Below are 17302 nucleotides of genomic sequence, written 5' to 3'. Positions count from 1 at the left end.
CGCCTGGGGTTCTTTAACGTGCAGTGAAATCGCACAATACACAGGGCCTCTAGAATTTCGCCTCCGTAGAAATTCAACCGCCGCGGCTGGGATCGAACCCGCGTCTTTCGGGTCAGCAGCCGAGCACCATAACCACTGAGCCACCGCGGCGGCTGATGCCTATAAATTCCAGCACACGCACACTGCGAAATGCGGCGGTGGCCTAACTGTCTGAGACAGTGGGAAGTGAAGCTCCTCTGTTCTCTCTGGCGGTAGCTCAAATCTTGCTCATGGATGACCAAAAAAAGCCAAGGCATATATCACAACTATGCTACACCAAGCACTGCTGCTACCAATGAACATTTCTTATGATGTTTTGCTGACAGCAGATATTGCAAAACCAATTTTTCCATATTTTCAGTCTAGTTGGAAAACCTTTCTTGGACTGTTTTTTGCCTATTTCTAGCATTTTTGAAAATTTCACACCGCTACTCCCTGTTCACCAGGCCACAGGAAACACTGCAATGTACGAGGGAGTAAAATAGCCAGCCTGCCTCCTACTGCCGTAAAGGCCTTATGGACCATAAGGGAGGAGAGCGATAACGTGGAGAGGACTCTGCAATCTCGGGGGCAGAGACCTGACTGCGGAGAATGGGCAAGATAGTCTGTCAACATAGCACAAGGTGCAGAGAAAGCTTTCCTCACAGCCATTTGTGTAATGCGGCAAATCTTAAGGTGAATCCACTGTGCACTTTGTCAACGTATGGCGTGAAACCACACACAAAAAATAAGGGCTATCATATCACTCAGGCAATCTGCACTTCCACACTGTCTGTCATTGGTGTCCTGCACTCAAAATACAGAAAAGGAAAGGTTTGGTTGGAGCAGTCAAAGCTTTGTTTGGAATGCTATCCACAATTAATGCAACAAAAATGCACAGGCCCCAACGGTCTCTCTGCATCTTCCATCTTGTCCAGATAGCGAGGTTCTACAATAACGAGACGAAAATACATAAACTTTAGTCAATAGAAATACTGTCCGTAATTCGAGCCGTCCATATTAACGAGGCACGACTGTATATATTCAGCCTTCGTTCTTGTTTTATTTTTCGATTTTGGGGGGGGGAGAGGGAGTTAGGAGATATTTCTAAAATCTCAAATCTGGATGCAAATGGATTATTCAGCAAAAAGTACTATAAATTGTTTTCTTTCTTAGCAAAACCAAATTTTGGTTCTGTCGGACAAAAAAAAAAAAAGATGTGGAAATGGCAGGCGCTAAACAAACTTTACCAAATTGGATATTCCTTTGTCTTATTACAATCAGAGACTTGCGAACATTACTAGCTCGTGTGCAGCTCTTCTGCCTTAGAGGAGGTCACCATTAGCATGTGCAGCGGGTATGTCTGAACCAATAACTGTTTCTGAGCCTCTCAATCAAGGTCCCTGCAACTTTTTGTATGAAGGGTAGGGGGGAGACGAGTTTCTCCCGAAATTTTTATTTATTCCTTGTTATATATTTTAATAATCATCATAGATTTTTCCATATTTCTCTTATCTGTATTAATATACATAAGCAAGAACTAACTGACGTCATTAAAAAAGTTGGCACACGTACTGTTTTAATTCTGCACATCATGCTCAAAAACGGGTCAGCCAATCAATGACTTTTGCTGGAAAATGAATGGTTTAGGTTACTCCAAGACCAAAGAAAACACTGAAGGGATTATTCTTAAAGGAAGACTAGTGTGTTATGTTTTCATGTTTTTCTTCTTGTTTTCAATTTTATGTTTCATGTGCTTCAAGTTGGATAGTTTACATGTATTTTATGTTTGGAAGTGTTTTGTTAACATGTATTGGTAGTAGAAGTTGCTGCACTTATTCTTGTACTCCGTTCCTGTACATATTCTTGCACTGTAAAAAAATATAATAAGGGGGTTGGGGGATAGAGTTTCACCTAAGACATTTCTCTGCATGTAAACTCTGTTGTAAACTGCATGAGTGTCAAACCGCTACTTGCCACAGGGTGGCGTGACCTCGTCAGGCACTTTTCCGCCTTTTGTCACGTCCCCCAAGACAATAGTTTTGTATTATTGTCTTGAATAAAAAATGATTGATTGATTTATACAACTAACTCAGCCACATTACGCTTATTTACATTAACAACATTAAAGAAATGAAGAAGTGTTTTTCAGAAACCAGATCTGGGGGAGATTGATTGATTGATTGAAAACATCTTTATTTATTCAGTATTTTCAGAACATATGGGTGGGCCGCCTAGTCCGGTAGTCCATTGGCTGCTGCTGCTGCGGTGGCCCTCCCCACCAGCCAGTGCTGACGGTCAGGATCATCGCTGAGCAGAATAGCCTCCCACTGCTCCTCCGAGGGGTTGGGAATGGGGTCAAGTAAGGGATTAAATTAGCATGCCCACACCATATGGTAGAGGTTAGCTACCTCTCCACAGTGTGGGCACTGCGGAGAGTATAGTGTAGGGTACCACAGGTGTAATTTAGCTGGTGTTGGGTATGTGTTGGTTTGTAGTCTCCTAAGGGTGTTCTCTTCTAACTTATTGAGGGATTTGTGTGGTGTTGGGTACTCCTTTCTGGCTGTTCTGTACGGCGCGAGATTGTCAGTATACACTGCTAAACCTATCAGGTCACGGCACCCTTCAAGGGCACCACCGATCTGGGGAGACTGAAGAGGCACTGCCACCTCAGCAGAATTTTTTTTTTTTTTTTGGGGGGGGGGGGAACCACCCCTGCCCCACAATTCGGGAGTCCCTGCTCGCACTTCTGAAAACTTACCTTCATATCATAGCACGCCACAGAAGATAAGAACTGTTAGAATAGGTTTAGAACCATCGGTTAGCTGAAAACGACCCTCTGGAATAAGCCCAAGCTACCCCATAATATTTGTGCAGAATCTCCAGCTTTGTGCCCTGCAAACCAAATCAGCTTCTCTACAAGGTGCCTTTTCCGGTAGAAAACGGGTTAAAGCCAATTTTGAAGGAATCTGAGTGCAAACATCGGGCAAAACCAGGTTCTACGTGGAAAACGGGGGGGCTCCCACGTATATGCGTTACATTCTCCTCGGAAAACGGCAGACCCGTGGACACTGTGCAGCAGCCAAAACTTCCAAAATCCTGCGAGCCAGTGAGAGTGCTACTCAGGTCGGCCAGAGCAGGCTCTCCAGATTAGATCATCCAAAAGGTGGCTGGTGAACGTCCGAGATTTACTTGATATATTTATACGCCATCGCCTGATGACTTCAATAAAAGAGTCCTGCTTTGCTTGCCTCAAATTTTTGTCAAAGCGCAGAAAATTTTTGACCATGAAGTAGTGGAGAGCCACAACTTCAATGCTCAGCTGTACTGGCCAACTTTGCTTATGTATAAATTAAAACATAACAATAAGTGCCTGAAAATTCCTAGACTGAAACTATGAATGCTTTAGTTTGCGTTTCGTTATTTTTGTCTTTTTCAAGAGCTCAGTCTTCTCCTAAAATGTCAAACTTGGCTGAAGTAACATTTTGTCTACTTTGTGATAGTGTGCCAGAGCTGCCATAATTATACATTGTGTTCTACACAAACACGCATAATCCTTTCAGCAGCGGTGTTTACATTCGTGCACGCTAACTTGTATCTGGCGTCGCCGCAAGCAAAGTGACTTTTGGGGCACTCAGCCGCTGTGTGCTCATTTGTAGTCGCATTGTTGCTATCTAGTTTTGAGACAGAGAAGCTCGACCACAAAAAATCAGTCAAGATAGATGCCTCTGCGTTCTATGTGTCAGCACATGAGTACCTTCGAAAAATTTCTTCATTTTGCCGTCTTGCCTGTGCAGTAGACAATAAAATTTGTGGTCAGTTGCTAATTTAGGAGTCTGGTGTTCACTGATGGTATTCATTCTTGTGCCGGTGGAAGCGAGACTGACGTAATGGAAAGAAAAAGATGCGTGCACAAATGCACACAGTGCACCTCAAAAAGCCCACAATCATGATAAACACAGATTACGTGGCTTATACACGTTGTAGTAATTTCAAACACATTTTGTGCGTTAAAGGTTACAAATGCACGCACCGCCAAGAATAAAGGCCTCAATAACATCCTTGTACCCCCTTGAAAGCCAAGACAAAAAAGAAATGGCCAGTCCGTGTGATTTCGCATTTCGCGACATTTGCGATTTGCATATGGACAGAGTACGCTCATGATGCAAATGAAGAGAGCATCCCCACGAAGGACATAAAAGACGTCATGGCCTTTTCAGGCAGATGTAGCCCACAGTCTCATTGTGGTCAGCAAAAGCGAACGGTCCACGAGGAAGCGGCCTGGGAGCACATAGCTGCTAATTAATTCCCAGAAGCCACTCGACTGTACCCCAATGCCCACAAACTTTATCAGACATGACGGCACCAACCAGTGGCCTAGGCACGTCTCTACCCACTTTGCCAAACGATGCAGCAACCACGGATGAGTTCTAAATCACGAGTCTACTGACGGAAGCATGAAGCTTTTCTTTGTCTGCCACAAATGACTGCGTTTATGAATTTCATAAAAATATGTGAATATTCTGTAACAGCGAATGTGCCCAGAGAATTTATTTTTAACTACTGAACTTTGCTCACAGCCCAAACGTGGAAAGCTGCCATTCACGCGCTGTATGCACAATCGTGCATGTGACCTATTTTCAACGCAGAATAAAATTGCTTTTATTGATTAAAATGTGTTACAGTGACTCACAGAACCATGCTCCCATTAAACTCAAATTTTGTCGTATTTCTCAATTTGGGCCTGAAGAGGATAATCGAAGTGATGGAAGCTCCATGTATGTATGACTTGTGGTTAAAATGACATGCAAACTTCAAAAAAGGAAACGATGTAGGTTAACACAAACTTCTCATGAAGATTTAAAAAAAAGCCATTTTTCAGGCACCTATTGTTACGATATTCTATTTTACCCATTGGCAATGCTGGCCAGAACAGCAGAGCGTGTAAGCATGGCACTCTTGCCTCTCTGTAACCAAAAATTCCCTGTGCTAAGAAAAAAAAATTTTGCACTGCAGGATTCTTTATTCTAGTCATCAGGCAATAACATCAAGAGGTCGACTAGACACCCTTTGGATGATTTACATGGAATCATCCATCAGGCAAAGTGAGGGAATTTTCATGAATTACAAAAATTGGCACCTGTCATTTATCACTGACATTTCTGAGTGGGGCGAAGTGCACGGGAGGATGACCGCACAGGCAGTAGAGTAGGCACGTGCTGCTCATGACACTTAAAAACTTGCTTTGTCTCTTGTTTTGATTTCCGTAGCGGTGGGAGTGGTCAAGTGCATTTTCAGGCTTTGTAGCAGGCAAAAATATAAAAAGGAGCAGTTTCCTCATGTTTTGTAGCACGAACCTGATAGTGAGGAAGGTAAAAATGCAAATACTTACACGTTTACTTTTACACAAATACTTTTACTAATCTGTGCCGGGATTTCAAAAATGACAATGCGATACATTTTTTTTTAATGCGATGTTGATTGCCTCAGGGCATAAAACGGCATGTAATGATAAATGAGGATGCCTAAATAAATGAGAAAAGGTTCGCTGATCTAATGAACGATACATGATTTCAATGGTGTAGTATAGTAGGCAGTCTTCTTGGCCAGGTATTTTTTAAATGCATGTTTACACTGTTTAAAAAAGAAAATTCAGTGAAATTTTGCGTTAACAACATTAGCACAGATTTTTCTGTTCATAAGGTCCGGTTAATGCTCAGAAGCACCCATTATAGCTGCTTTCACCATTATCACTTTAGCCTGATTTAGCCCGCAACATATAAAAAGTCACTCATCGCTGTGCCCCTGAGTCACGATATTCGCACTCTCCAACATGACAGAATTGATTGAACTCAGTTAGGGGCAGCCAGGATGAATGAGCAGGCCACCGGTCACAGCGATTCACTTTTAAGAGCCAATTCGACTCCCCCCCCACTGGCACTTTGACTTCCTTGCACCGAAACGTAATTTAAGTTTATGTGGCAGAAGGTGCCTGGCACGACAAGCTCAAAAAGATCATCATCAGCCTGACTATGCCCACTGCAGAGGACGGGCCTCTCCCATGTCTCTCCAACTAACCCTGTCCTTTGCCAGCTGCAGCCACCCTATCCCCGCAAACTTCTTCATCTCATCCGCCCACCTAACTTTCTGCCGTCCCCTGGTACGCTTGCCTTCCCTTGGGATCCACTCCGTTTAGGACCAGCGGTTATCTTGCCTTCGCATCACATGCCCTGCCCAAGCCTCCAAGACCCTTTTCAGATCTTAGATTGACCTTATGAGACACGTGACGTGACGATGCTGGGCAAAAGCCTGATAAATCTAGTAGGATTTTGCTCTACTCGAGTGTCTTAAAAGCAATTTTTTTTCTTTGCATGTGCAACGAACACGTCCATTTCAGATAGTATCAGCAACAGAGGCTATATAGGCTAAATGTACGTACGCCATGTACTAACAGTAGGTGGTAAAGGACCACAAGGCAAAACGGGACAGGGTTGGATTCCATCAGTTGTCACACATCGAAAAAAGGAACCACAGTCATGCCTCTGCAATTTCGGCAGTAGACGTCCTTCTCTTCACGTTCACCTCAGGTCATGATTTCTGCAGTAGTATTTCGGCCCAGCCTTACTGCAATTTAATCAAAAACCACCAATTTATAGCAGCACGCAGCAGGCTTAATGCAATGGCTCAAGTTGGCAGAGCATTCCCGCCATTTCTGTGCCCAACTTTCACGCTTATCGCATACACAGATTACGGGAAGTCCTTTTACCACTGCTGGAGCAGCGGTCAAGCGATGTGCCACAGCCCCAGCAAGTGGCTGTTTCAAACACAGCCACCGGTGCGGCTTAAGCGACCTACATTGTTCTTCCCGAGCGTCCGTAAGGCTCATGAGCAGTACCACAGTGGGCAGGTGCCAACTGCACTGAATTTGGCAATGGAGGGCAGGCTGTGATGATGTCACAAGGTCACATGACCTGTCAACCAATCAGAGAATTTCATGGGGAATTATTTCATAACGGCGAAGCCAGAAATTTTTTTGAGACGACTAGATGCTTCTGCATCAATATTCCATTTTCAACTTGAAATGTTTTCCATGATGAGGAGCTGTTCTGCCGCCAGAAAAACACCAACAGAGCCACAAATGTGCGTGCAATTTTACCAAGAGTAAAATCTGGAAGGCGCTGCTGTCCCCAGTGTGCTATGCTCCATGAAAAATATAAAACCAGTTACTATGACAGCTGCTCGAGGGTGAAGGATACCACACACTGTGTGCAACCAATACTCTCATGCTCCCTTGCAGGATAATCAAAACCATGTAGAGTGCCCCGCGCAGTTACACCACACATGCAACAACTCAGGTGGGATTTGAACGGGGCTACTCCCAGGGGTGCCCCACAGCTATCACTGAACCTTTTGCCTCCAGCAAGAAGAAAAAGTGTTCTTTTTCCATGCTAACATACTTTACAATTAAGCTCTGCCCTGCTCTATACATGCTCAACTGACTTCACAGAGTCACTTTCATCTGCAATGTGCGACGGCATGCTCAAGGCAACGGCGTGCGCAGCACATACTTTTTAGCCCACCAGGGAGTTATGCATTTCTTTTTCCCACAATTGCCCTCTAAACACACTCACTGTGTCCCACTCAAATGATGCCACACACTTGAGCGATACATTTTCTCTTAAAGCAAAGATGCATGATTTACGAGTGTGGATGCTGAACGAATGCCACTGGCTGACAAGTGCTTGTGTTTTGTACTGTCACTTCTCTCGTTTCTAGTATGCTTTAGTTTATGGGGTTTAACATCCCAAAGAGACTCAGGCTATGAGGGACGGCGTAGTGAAGGGCTCCGGGAATTTCGACCACCTGGGGTTCTTTAACGTGCACTGACATCGCACAGCACACGGGCCTCTAGAATTTCGCCTTCATCGAAATTCAACCGCCTCGGCCGGGATCGAACTCTCGTTTTTAGTATACTTGATGCATTACTGAGCTTTCTGACGACACCTTCCCTTCTGCAATTCCTTACCCAGGCCTCTAAAGAAGGCTAGACGTGACCAGCTCACATGCACTACCACTGCCCACCAACTCTAATTCAGGTGAGCACTGATGACCACGAGTAGTGTGCACCCTCGAATGAACAAGTAGGGCAGGCTTTTAATGCTGAACAGGCCAGAGTAATTCGTGAAATGGGAAGGCTACGAAATGGTACAGATGCAAGGGTGCCTGGAACACCTCAGTACAATGAATCAACCTTAATAAAACAATGCAACCAAAGCTCTGTTAATACCCACTGCAATGAACATGGGCACCACAAGCTGATCAAATATGAGACGTTTGCTCAGGACACATGCAACGTCAGTGTAAATTAATAGCCATAAAATGCAGCTTGGCCTTTAACTACAGGATTCGTGAAGCATAGTGCCAATGCTTAATTATTATCTTTAATTATCTGCCATGGCAGTTCCTTCTTCCTTTCTCCTGCAGAATGTTCACACCTTTTCCAAGTTAAACGATGAATCCATAAGAAACATTTGAGATTTCCCCCGCTCAAAGCAATTACTGGGCGCGATCCAAACCGTACTCGGGATAGAAAATGTACTGCACAACACTCCGTTATCGCCGAGTGCTTCCTTGAACCGAGCCAGTCAATTATGATATGATGAGCGACAACTGTCAAAGCAAGCAAGAGCTGAAGTGATTTAGCCCTGATGCAATGAAAGTGAAAGAAAGTTCCATCCGCTCCTTGGCGGTCATCTGGGGAAAGCCCGCACTTTCAAAGAGTTTTAAAAACCCCGCAAAGAATGTGCGCATGGTCAACAGTGCTGGCAGCTGATAAGGCTCATTTTATGAACTGCAGCCCAAAGAAGTTCTAGGCAAACAATTAAGTGCCCAAGCATTCTGTGATACAACCTAACTAATGGACTATTGCCCACCCCACACACTACCAACGAAATGTCCATTTGATATGACACACTCGCATTATTAAGCACTACTTGCAGTGTGTGTGTTTATTACAGCAAAAAGAAACGTGGAGCCTAACAAAGAAGGCTCAGCTTAAATGAAGGACAACACAGTTAGCTATAGAAAGAAAAATGATAACTTGAAAGTTCTTGTACCGCGATGTCGAACTGATGTGTTTCGTAATTCTTTTTTTTTTTCTTCATACTTCTTCACATTGGAATAGGCTTCCCAAGAGCATAGAACAATGTAAAACAGATAAACATTTTCACTCTTTCCTGGCGGCCAATCTGTCGTAGAAGCTTTCCACCTTTTCAGAACTTGTTTTCTCAGACCGCCATTTCAGTGATGCGTTACTGTTTTATTTTAGAGAATTGTGCCTTATTGTTTATTTTTTTGTGACACGCTCATTTTATGTATATGTTTACTGTTATTGTCCCCCCCCTGCTACAATGCCCCTGGGCACTGCAGGTATTTGTATAAATAAATAAATAAATAAAAAGGTGTAACGTTAACAGATCGGAAGCAGGCGGAGTGGGTGAGGGAACAAACACGGTGTTTTCGACAGCGTAGTCGAAATCGAGAGGAAGAAATGGGCTTAGGCGAGGTATGTAATGCGAAGGCAAGATAACCGCTGGTCCTTAAGGGCAACAGAGTGGATTCCAAGGGAAAGCAAACGTAGCAGGGGACGGCAGAAAGTTAGGTGGGAGGACGAGATTAAAAAGTTTGCGGGGATATGGTGGCCGCAACTGGCAAAGGACAGGGTTAACTGGAGAGCCAAGAAAGAGGCCTTTGCACTGCAGTGGGCGTAGTCGGGCTGGTGATGACAATTGTGCGCGCATCAAAAGAAAAACAACACAAATGCCCCATGTGCTAGAGTTATTTCATTTTAAATGACTAAAGAAACGATGAGGTACACTCCAGTAAGTGAAACTGCAGTTTCCTACGTCTGCCCAGGAGTGAATGTGTGACGTGACAAACCCTGCTCTGCATTAACATATTACTTCATGGCCAAACCGGTCACTGGCGTCAGCCTTTCACAGATTTATTCGCGTCAAGCCACAACGTGCTTAACTATCTGAGATTCTCAGCCTGACAGGTATGTTATCACTCCCCCCTGTCAGTAACACTTACCAAGCTCATATGAAATCACAGCTGTCCCAAGAACATCTTACATCATCGCATATGTACATGTCTACCATAAGTGCGGGCATAAATTCCTACCAGGAACTCTGCCAAGCTCATTTGAAGCCAAAGTTTACTCACAAACATCTTCACATCCTAAGCAACAGCTGTGCTGTTTCAACTAACTGTCAAGAGTGTCTCAATCCTTCCCCAAGCGTAGTGCTGTGTGACCCGCACATTTCCATGCAGTCAGAGCGGCCACTCGTTACATAAGGGACACCGAGGATCATTAGATCTAATTTTTTCTATTACTAACAATTACATTTAATAATTAGTTTGTTTTCCCCTGACACTTGATTCAAACTCCTGGCATCAGGAACAAAAAAGGGACTCCAGAATCACCATGTGGATGTGAATGACAGTGTAGGCATAGCCCTGCAGATCAACACATTAAAAAAAAAGCTGTCTTGCTGTCACTGCAGTTCATTTGTGAAGACCAACAGGCAGACGCAAGAACATGTAACTCTGCTTCCTCAACGCCTCCTGCCCATAAAGCATCATTTTCAGCGAGAGCAAACCACCATTAAAATTCTGATCTATTGCCACGATCTGTATGAACACAGAAGCAGCTAGCTCAACCTTTACTACCAATGCAAGAACTTTGCAGAAGCACGGTGCTCCCCATCACTCCCAATCTCTGGGGATGTCATTCTCACATCCAACAAGTTACAAAAGCCACAGTGCTGCCTGCATTAAGGAAGGCACTACTTTCAAGCAATGTAACCAGCATTACACTTCGTGCGTCATAAATCTGCACAAACTTTCTGCTCCCTCTTCAACCCCTCAGGTGTGGAGTAGCCTACAGGGATTACGCCCCGTCAGCCTTTGCTCGCCGAGCAGCTGCCTTTTGATCACATTGCACTGCCGGCTACTGCATTTCACCTGGCATAAACCACGTACATGCCCGTTTTCCTGTGCACCATTCTAATTCTACAATGCACTCGGACATAAGCTGCAGCTACTTGTTTGGTGGTGAAGACGGGATCAGCCTTGCATTACTGTGTGTACAACTGCTCAGCCTGTGTCATATTAGAGAAAAAGAGATGCGAAAGGCCAATGCGCAGCCGCTGCCACGAACACAGTGGCCAGAATGACCGACTGTCTGCGTCCCGTCGTCCACCCGGAAATCGGCACGAAATTCCTCCGAACAAACGACGTCCCTCAAACATGGGCTGGGGCGACGCCACGTGCAAGCTTGGAGTCACGGAGCCCGTTTCCAAAGAAAGACTCGCACAGTCGGATTGAAGAAAAGTTCCCTCGCAGCTTCACAATGGTGTTCCACCACCTTTAAGCGTCCCGCCAGGCGCTATGTGCACCGACGCTACCAAGGCGCTTGAAGAAAGCATGCGAGCTCGATGGCCCGCTGTACGCACTCGAACGGACGCGTGATTGAAAAAATCGACCCATACGGATCGCCGTCCGAAACCGAGAAGCGGCGGGTGCCGCCAACTGCGGCCCGCGTGCGGCGCGAGACGACTCCCGCCTCGGGCACTTGACATTGCAGTGACCGCCCAAGTCTGGTCAACTCCGGCATTCACGTCACCATGCGGTGTCCGGTGCGATGAAATGCTGCCAGACGCGAAGCGATCGCGTCGTTCGTCCGAACGATCAGCGGAGATCTGTCCTCGCTTCGTAGCGAAGCAGGATCGCACAGAAGCAGACGACCGCCGCATCAAAGCAGCAGTCGCGGTTCCCCGGCACAGAGCACGACGCAAGGATTCCGGCGCTAACGGCCGCGCCGGGATGGGCAGCGACACCCGAAGCTGTCACGGAGCGCGCGAACAGCGCGCACGCGTTCTCCGTCCCGAACGCGCCGATCGCAGGGACGCGCGCGTCCAATCGTTCGACAGACGCATTCCTGGCGCCTGGCGCCTGCGGGCAGCGACGCACAACACTGCGACCGAGAACGCGCGAGCAAGACGCCGAAATTTCTCCCGCGTCTCCACGGTCACACGTGCGCCTCCGAGCGTTGCTGCCCGCGTCGCCCCCGACACTCCGATCTCCATTGTGCGGGAGCGCAACGCGTCACGTGCTAGGCCTAATGTCCCGCGAAAACCGATCGCAGGGTCGGAATCGGCGGATGCGCAACCACAGGCAATGCCCACAGCGGCGGTTGCAGTCGCGACACCGGAGCTGCCGCGACCGCGATGTCACCGCCGCACGCCGGTCCAATTTGTGGCCGATACGAAACAATCACGCTTGTCCGTGACCTAATGAAAAAAACGCTACCCGCTAGCACGCGGTTAAGCCTAACAAAAGCCTGCGCGCCACCCGATTGGCCGAAGCCCCAGAGAGCCGTTTGTATCGGCGGTCGCGATTTGCCGCTCCTGCTGGGCTCCTCCGTAAAGCGCGCGCCCATTGGCTGCGTACTTGTGCGCCTGCTGCTAGGCCTACTTCGTCCTTTTGTTTGGGGCTGGCAAACCCCCTTCGCGTGGAAAACGCGGTCGCGACGCTGCTTTTCGGCCGGTAAAAACGCGTTCCCAAGGCGCGATCGGCCGCGCGCTGCACTGGCAAGCGCTCTGGAGTGCGTGCAACAGTCGGACACGGCCGGCATTTATCAAATTGCACCAAAAGTGATAGCAGAGACTCATAAAGAATGGCGGGAAAGGTTGGCAGCTTTTGAATTGCAGCCGTCGCGGAGCGCAGAAAAATAATTTCAAGCCTCCTAAACCGACATCAAAGCGATCGGCCGGCGAAAAGCGGGCGCCAAACATCGCGGAGTGGATATGGGAAAGTTTTACTCACCCATTTATCTCCTTGGTGTGGATTTTTACACGATAAATTCCCCTTGTATTTCGATCAAAGCGTCGCCGCACTACATCTAATCTATTGTGTACACTCTCTCTACCAGACGTTTGCGTCACTGCTGTAGCAGCGCCGCCGCTGGCGCTACCTAGCGGCGCTTTTCCACCGAGTGGCGGAGTCAGCGGAGTGGCGTCGTTTTCGACGCGAGTTTCGCACGCGAGTTTTGCCGGCGACTCGGTGTGTGCGGTCTGTGTACGCTCGAAATCTTGCGTGCACGCTGAGACGGCAAAGCGCGCTCGACGCCCATGCGGCGAACCCTGTGCTGAAGAGAAAATAAGTGGCAATTCTTGTGTGGCACGCACGGACTGGCAGCACAGCGCGCACTGAGAGGTGTCAGGCCTGGCTCAGTGTACTGGCGAAGCCAGCGAAGTGATCAGTTCAGCGATTCCTGAAGGCTGTGGAAATGTTTTGGGTGTACAAAATGCGCTCCTAAGCGTAAGTAGTTCACCTTGCATGCTCGCAATAGGCAGTTAAAGTTCGTATTTTCTAGTAGAAAGGATGTGTTCACGAGTGAATTCGCTACAAACGGTTGTCGTCTGCGCGCGTTGTGTGTACCTGGCTGCGTCGCACGGTTGATTGCGATTTAGAGCGTGGTTTTAGCCCGTCCAGCAATGACACTTGCCTCGGGTTTACGTATCCATGTGTTGTGGTGGCGGCAACGTCCGATCTCCGTGCTTAGCGGTCATTTTCCGCGAAAGTGTCTTCATGCATCTTCCGATATTTGGTTCTGGCGTGAATGGGATGAAGGATGTAAACTTCCGGCAGCAAAAGTCGGAAGTAACTAAATCTAGAAAACCTTGCGCGAAGCCACCTGGTCAAGTTCGGTCATATTAGCCGATCAGTTAGTACTCGCAACGAGTTTTGTTTTCGCTGGTAGTAGTTGCCGTGTACTTAGCGTGGGCGTGGTACCGGTGAATTCGCTGTCGCTTGGACGCTTTGCTGTCAGTGGGCGACGTTTACTGTCGACGCGCGGACAGGCAGAATGTAATAGATACGCGCTCTTGACAGCTCGATTTCTTTGCAGGACGGAGTCTCTGTCTGAGTGTTGTCCTTTCGTAGCGTTCCTTGCCGCGTACGACAGTTGCCGGTGTATCGCGAAAAGGTGTTTGTTTTTGTTGCAAACAAGGCAAATAAAGCAGTGCGGGTTTGCGAACAGGTGTATCTTAGCTTTCGTACCTGGACGAGTTTGTTCTTGCTTTATAATATCCTCAATAAAACTTGGGTTGGGCCTAGTTGGTACATGATGTTGTGAAGGTATAGGATGCGCAATCAAAGGACGAACCACGAAGAAAGACACAGAGACACACAAGCGCTAAAACTTGGGTTGGGCCTAGTTGGTACATGATGTTGTGAAGGTATAGGATGCGCAATCAAAGGAATCCTGTTAGGTAGAAAAGAGACTATAGTGGGGTGTTCAGTTTATCCTGTCCTGTGTTTCCTTTCTGTTTGTGATCGCTAGCTTTTGTGCTCAACGTGAGGTTCCACGATACCTTAAGAGCACCGGTGCCTTATTGCTTCAAACGTCTGTGTGCCTGAACGTCTTGCTTTGCAATGCAAATTGCTGTGAAACTTCTTGATAAGAAATAAGCAGCTCCGTTGCTGCCTCCGGCGTGTTTGATGTCTCCTATCTGTTGTGTTGCGGCCTCAAAACATGTTTCGTTCGTATGCGCACCGTCAGCGGAGAGTGATGTGCTAATGATGGGTGCGTTTCTTTTCTCTCTCTCAGAAAATGTTTAAAAAGCCCGGCGACCCGCCCAGGACAGCAGATGGCAAGGACCAGTCCCAGCAGAGCTCGGTTGCCCACGGCAACCCGTTTGCCATCACCGCACCTGCAGCACCGGCACCTACCTTCTCATTTGGCACAGCAGGTGGCACCAGTGCCAGCTTCGGTTCCCCTGCAACGCCCTTTGCACAGAGTGCGTTTGGGAATGCCAGCAAGCTGAGCTTTGGTTCCAAGTGGGAGTGCCCACCAACCTCAACAGCACCCCCCTTCGACTTCGGCGCCAGCAGCACCTCTGGCACCACCCACGGTGGCTTCGGGCTGCAGGCTTCACTTCTGTCGGGAAAAGGAGGCCAGGCAGCCGCACCAACCTTCGGGGCAACGCAGGAGCCGGTTTTCGCAGCCAAGGCAGATCCCCAGGCTATTCCTCTGGGAGCCAAGCAGGAGGAGGGTCTCCCGAGATGCAGCACTGGGGTGCCGGCATTTGGGTCAGCCGGTGGGGCAAGCAGCCCGTTTTCTGGTGGACAGCCAGGGCCGGCTTTGGGCTTCGGGATACAGCAGCAGCAACAAGCGGCACTTGGACAAAACCAGGCTGCACAGGGTCCATTGTTTGGAAGCAAGATGGAGCAACCCAGCCCTGTTGTTCCCCAGCATCAGAACCAGCCTTTCAAGCTGTTTGTTTCGAGCGCCGCGGAAAAGCAGCAGCTATTTGGAAATGTCGTCCAGTCGTCAGCTCTGTCAGGCCAGCAGGCTTCAACGCAAGCAGTTCCAGCCTCGTTTGCCAGCATCGCGATGTCCCAGCCGGTCCTTCAGGTCAGCAGCCCAAGCTCACTGCCACAGAGTGCGGCATCTGGAAGCGTGGCTGTGTTCGGCCAAAGGACTGCGTTTGGGAATCAGCCACGTGCGGTCAGCCAGCCGTCAAAGGCTGCTCAGCCGAGCCTCTTTGGCAGGGAACAGGGTGCTGCAGAAAAGACCGGGGACAAACCTGCGGTGGTTCCTCTGTTTTCGGGTGGAGGACAGCTTTCCGTCGCGGCTGGACAGGACCAGGCGGGCGCGAAGCCTGCCCTCGCGTTTAGCTTTGCTCCTGCTTCGCAGCAACAGGCTCCCTCCAAGCCCAGCATGTTTTCCAACCTGCAAAAGATGCCGACAGCAGCCAGTTCTGCAGGCACCGCTGGCCCCTTGGCACCGTCCAAAGCCATTGCAAGCCACCAGCAACCGCTCTTGATGCCGGCAAAGACTGTGCCATCATTTGGAGCAGCCAAGACATCAGCGGCGGACTTCTTTAGCAAGGCACTCGACAAGCAGGCAAACGAGAGCTCCATGGCGGACACCGCTCAGTCGGCCGGTCTTGCAGGACCAGGCCATCTGAAGCAACAGGTTGCCCGGTCCCTCTTTGGAAAAACTCAGCCGGCCAAGGAGAGTCTGGGCGATGCAGACAAGAAAAGTGCCCCACCTCCGAAGCCAGGCGGCTTTGTCTTTGGCCTCTCGCGAGTGAAGGAGCCCGTCTCGGACACTGGTTCCAAGGGTGCTGGCTCGTTCTCCTTCGTCACGCAGGCAAAGCAAGATGACAGGGAACTCCCCTCAGTTCAGCAGCCGGATGAGAAGAGCCCGGTGCCACCAGTTGACTCTGGTGCTGGTGGGCTGGTGCAGGTGTCGTCAGGAGAGCCAGGGACCCCTACGGACACCAAGTCTCGGGCTTCAGCTGGCGGTGACTCGAAACGAGAGGGACGAAAACTTTCTTCAGATGGCAGCGGAGGCAATAGGGTGAGTCTGCAAAGAACTACCGTATTTTCCGGTGTATAAGACGCACCCGTGTATAAGACGCACCCCAGTTTACCCAGTTAGGCTAGTGAGGCTTAATTAAACGTGCTTGCGCGACCATCACGAAATTCACCGTACCTGTGAAAAATTCTTAAGCAAGCTAAGTGATTGAAAAAGGCACCACTCACGCCATACCCGCCTACGTTTTAGAAAAAAAAAAAGAATGAAAGAGCTCTCCCATATGTCGATAACAACATTTTATTTCTCCTTAAAACCTTCGAAGTCTTCATCTTCGAATGTGCTATCAAAAAGTTCGCCCATTTCTGGAGGCAACACGGCTGACACATTCTCTTCTCACTACATACACGGAGCAAAGAAAGTTGCAAAGGGTGGCTAAAAAAGAACGCCGGCTTGTCTTGGCTTGTCCTGACAATGGCAAGAAGCGTGATTGTATCTTTTGGCATTTCACATTACTTTTGTTTGGGGCCTCTGAAACGGTCGCGTGTTTGTGATCCCGGAAGTCCGCCGTTTCATGACAAAGTTCACTTAAAAAAAGTGGCGCATGGCGGTCCCCATATTGAAGCATTAACCGTGTTACAGCCATGTCATTGGCAGTGATATTTTTTCGGGGAAAAAAACTTGAACAAGAGCCTGAGTAATTTCAGAGCTTGCAAAAAAAAAAAACGAAAAATTAGCGTATAAGACGCACCCTTGTATAGGACGCATCAGCAAGATTTTTGAAAAAAAGCCGCGTTTTATACACCGGAAAATACGGTATACTCCGTTTCATACATAGCAGGCAACTCTGCCAAAGCTAGCGCGACTGTTTGTGCAGGCTAAGTCCACGCGCAAAAA

At 48.1% G+C, this 17302-nt stretch overlaps 2 protein-coding genes across 7 annotated transcripts in view; one reads left to right on the top strand and one right to left on the bottom strand.

Moving 5' to 3' along the window:
• The window catches only part of LOC149325186 (uncharacterized), a 45671-nt gene extending 32610 nt beyond the window's left edge, over window positions 1–13061 (bottom strand). For 3 of the 5 annotated variants that reach the window (XM_089563204.1, XM_089563206.1, XM_089563205.1), the window contains exon 1: window positions 12907–13061. In XM_089563204.1, the coding sequence (XP_089419330.1) occupies window positions 12907–12910 (4 nt within the window). In that variant the 5' untranslated portion in view covers window positions 12911–13061. The remainder of the gene's footprint in view (window positions 1–12906) is intronic. The other 2 variants (XM_089563208.1, XM_089563207.1) reach the window with 2 other exon arrangements.
• Window positions 13055–17302, top strand: part of xmas (RRM_XMAS2 and SAC3_GANP domain-containing protein xmas) — a 90551-nt gene continuing 86303 nt past the window's right edge. For both annotated transcript variants that reach the window (XM_089563202.1, XM_089563201.1), the window contains exons 1-2: window positions 13055–13401; window positions 14693–16450. In XM_089563202.1, coding sequence (XP_089419328.1) covers window positions 14696–16450 — 1755 coding nt within the window. In that variant the 5' untranslated portion in view covers window positions 13055–13401; window positions 14693–14695. The remainder of the gene's footprint in view (window positions 13402–14692; window positions 16451–17302) is intronic.

Source organism: Amblyomma mixtum, chromosome 10 (assembly GCF_055824585.1).
Source record: "Amblyomma mixtum isolate Tamu chromosome 10, ASM5582458v1, whole genome shotgun sequence".
Classification (NCBI taxonomy): Eukaryota; Metazoa; Arthropoda; class Arachnida; order Ixodida; family Ixodidae; genus Amblyomma; species Amblyomma mixtum.
This window is presented reverse-complemented; position numbering and strand designations above follow the sequence as displayed.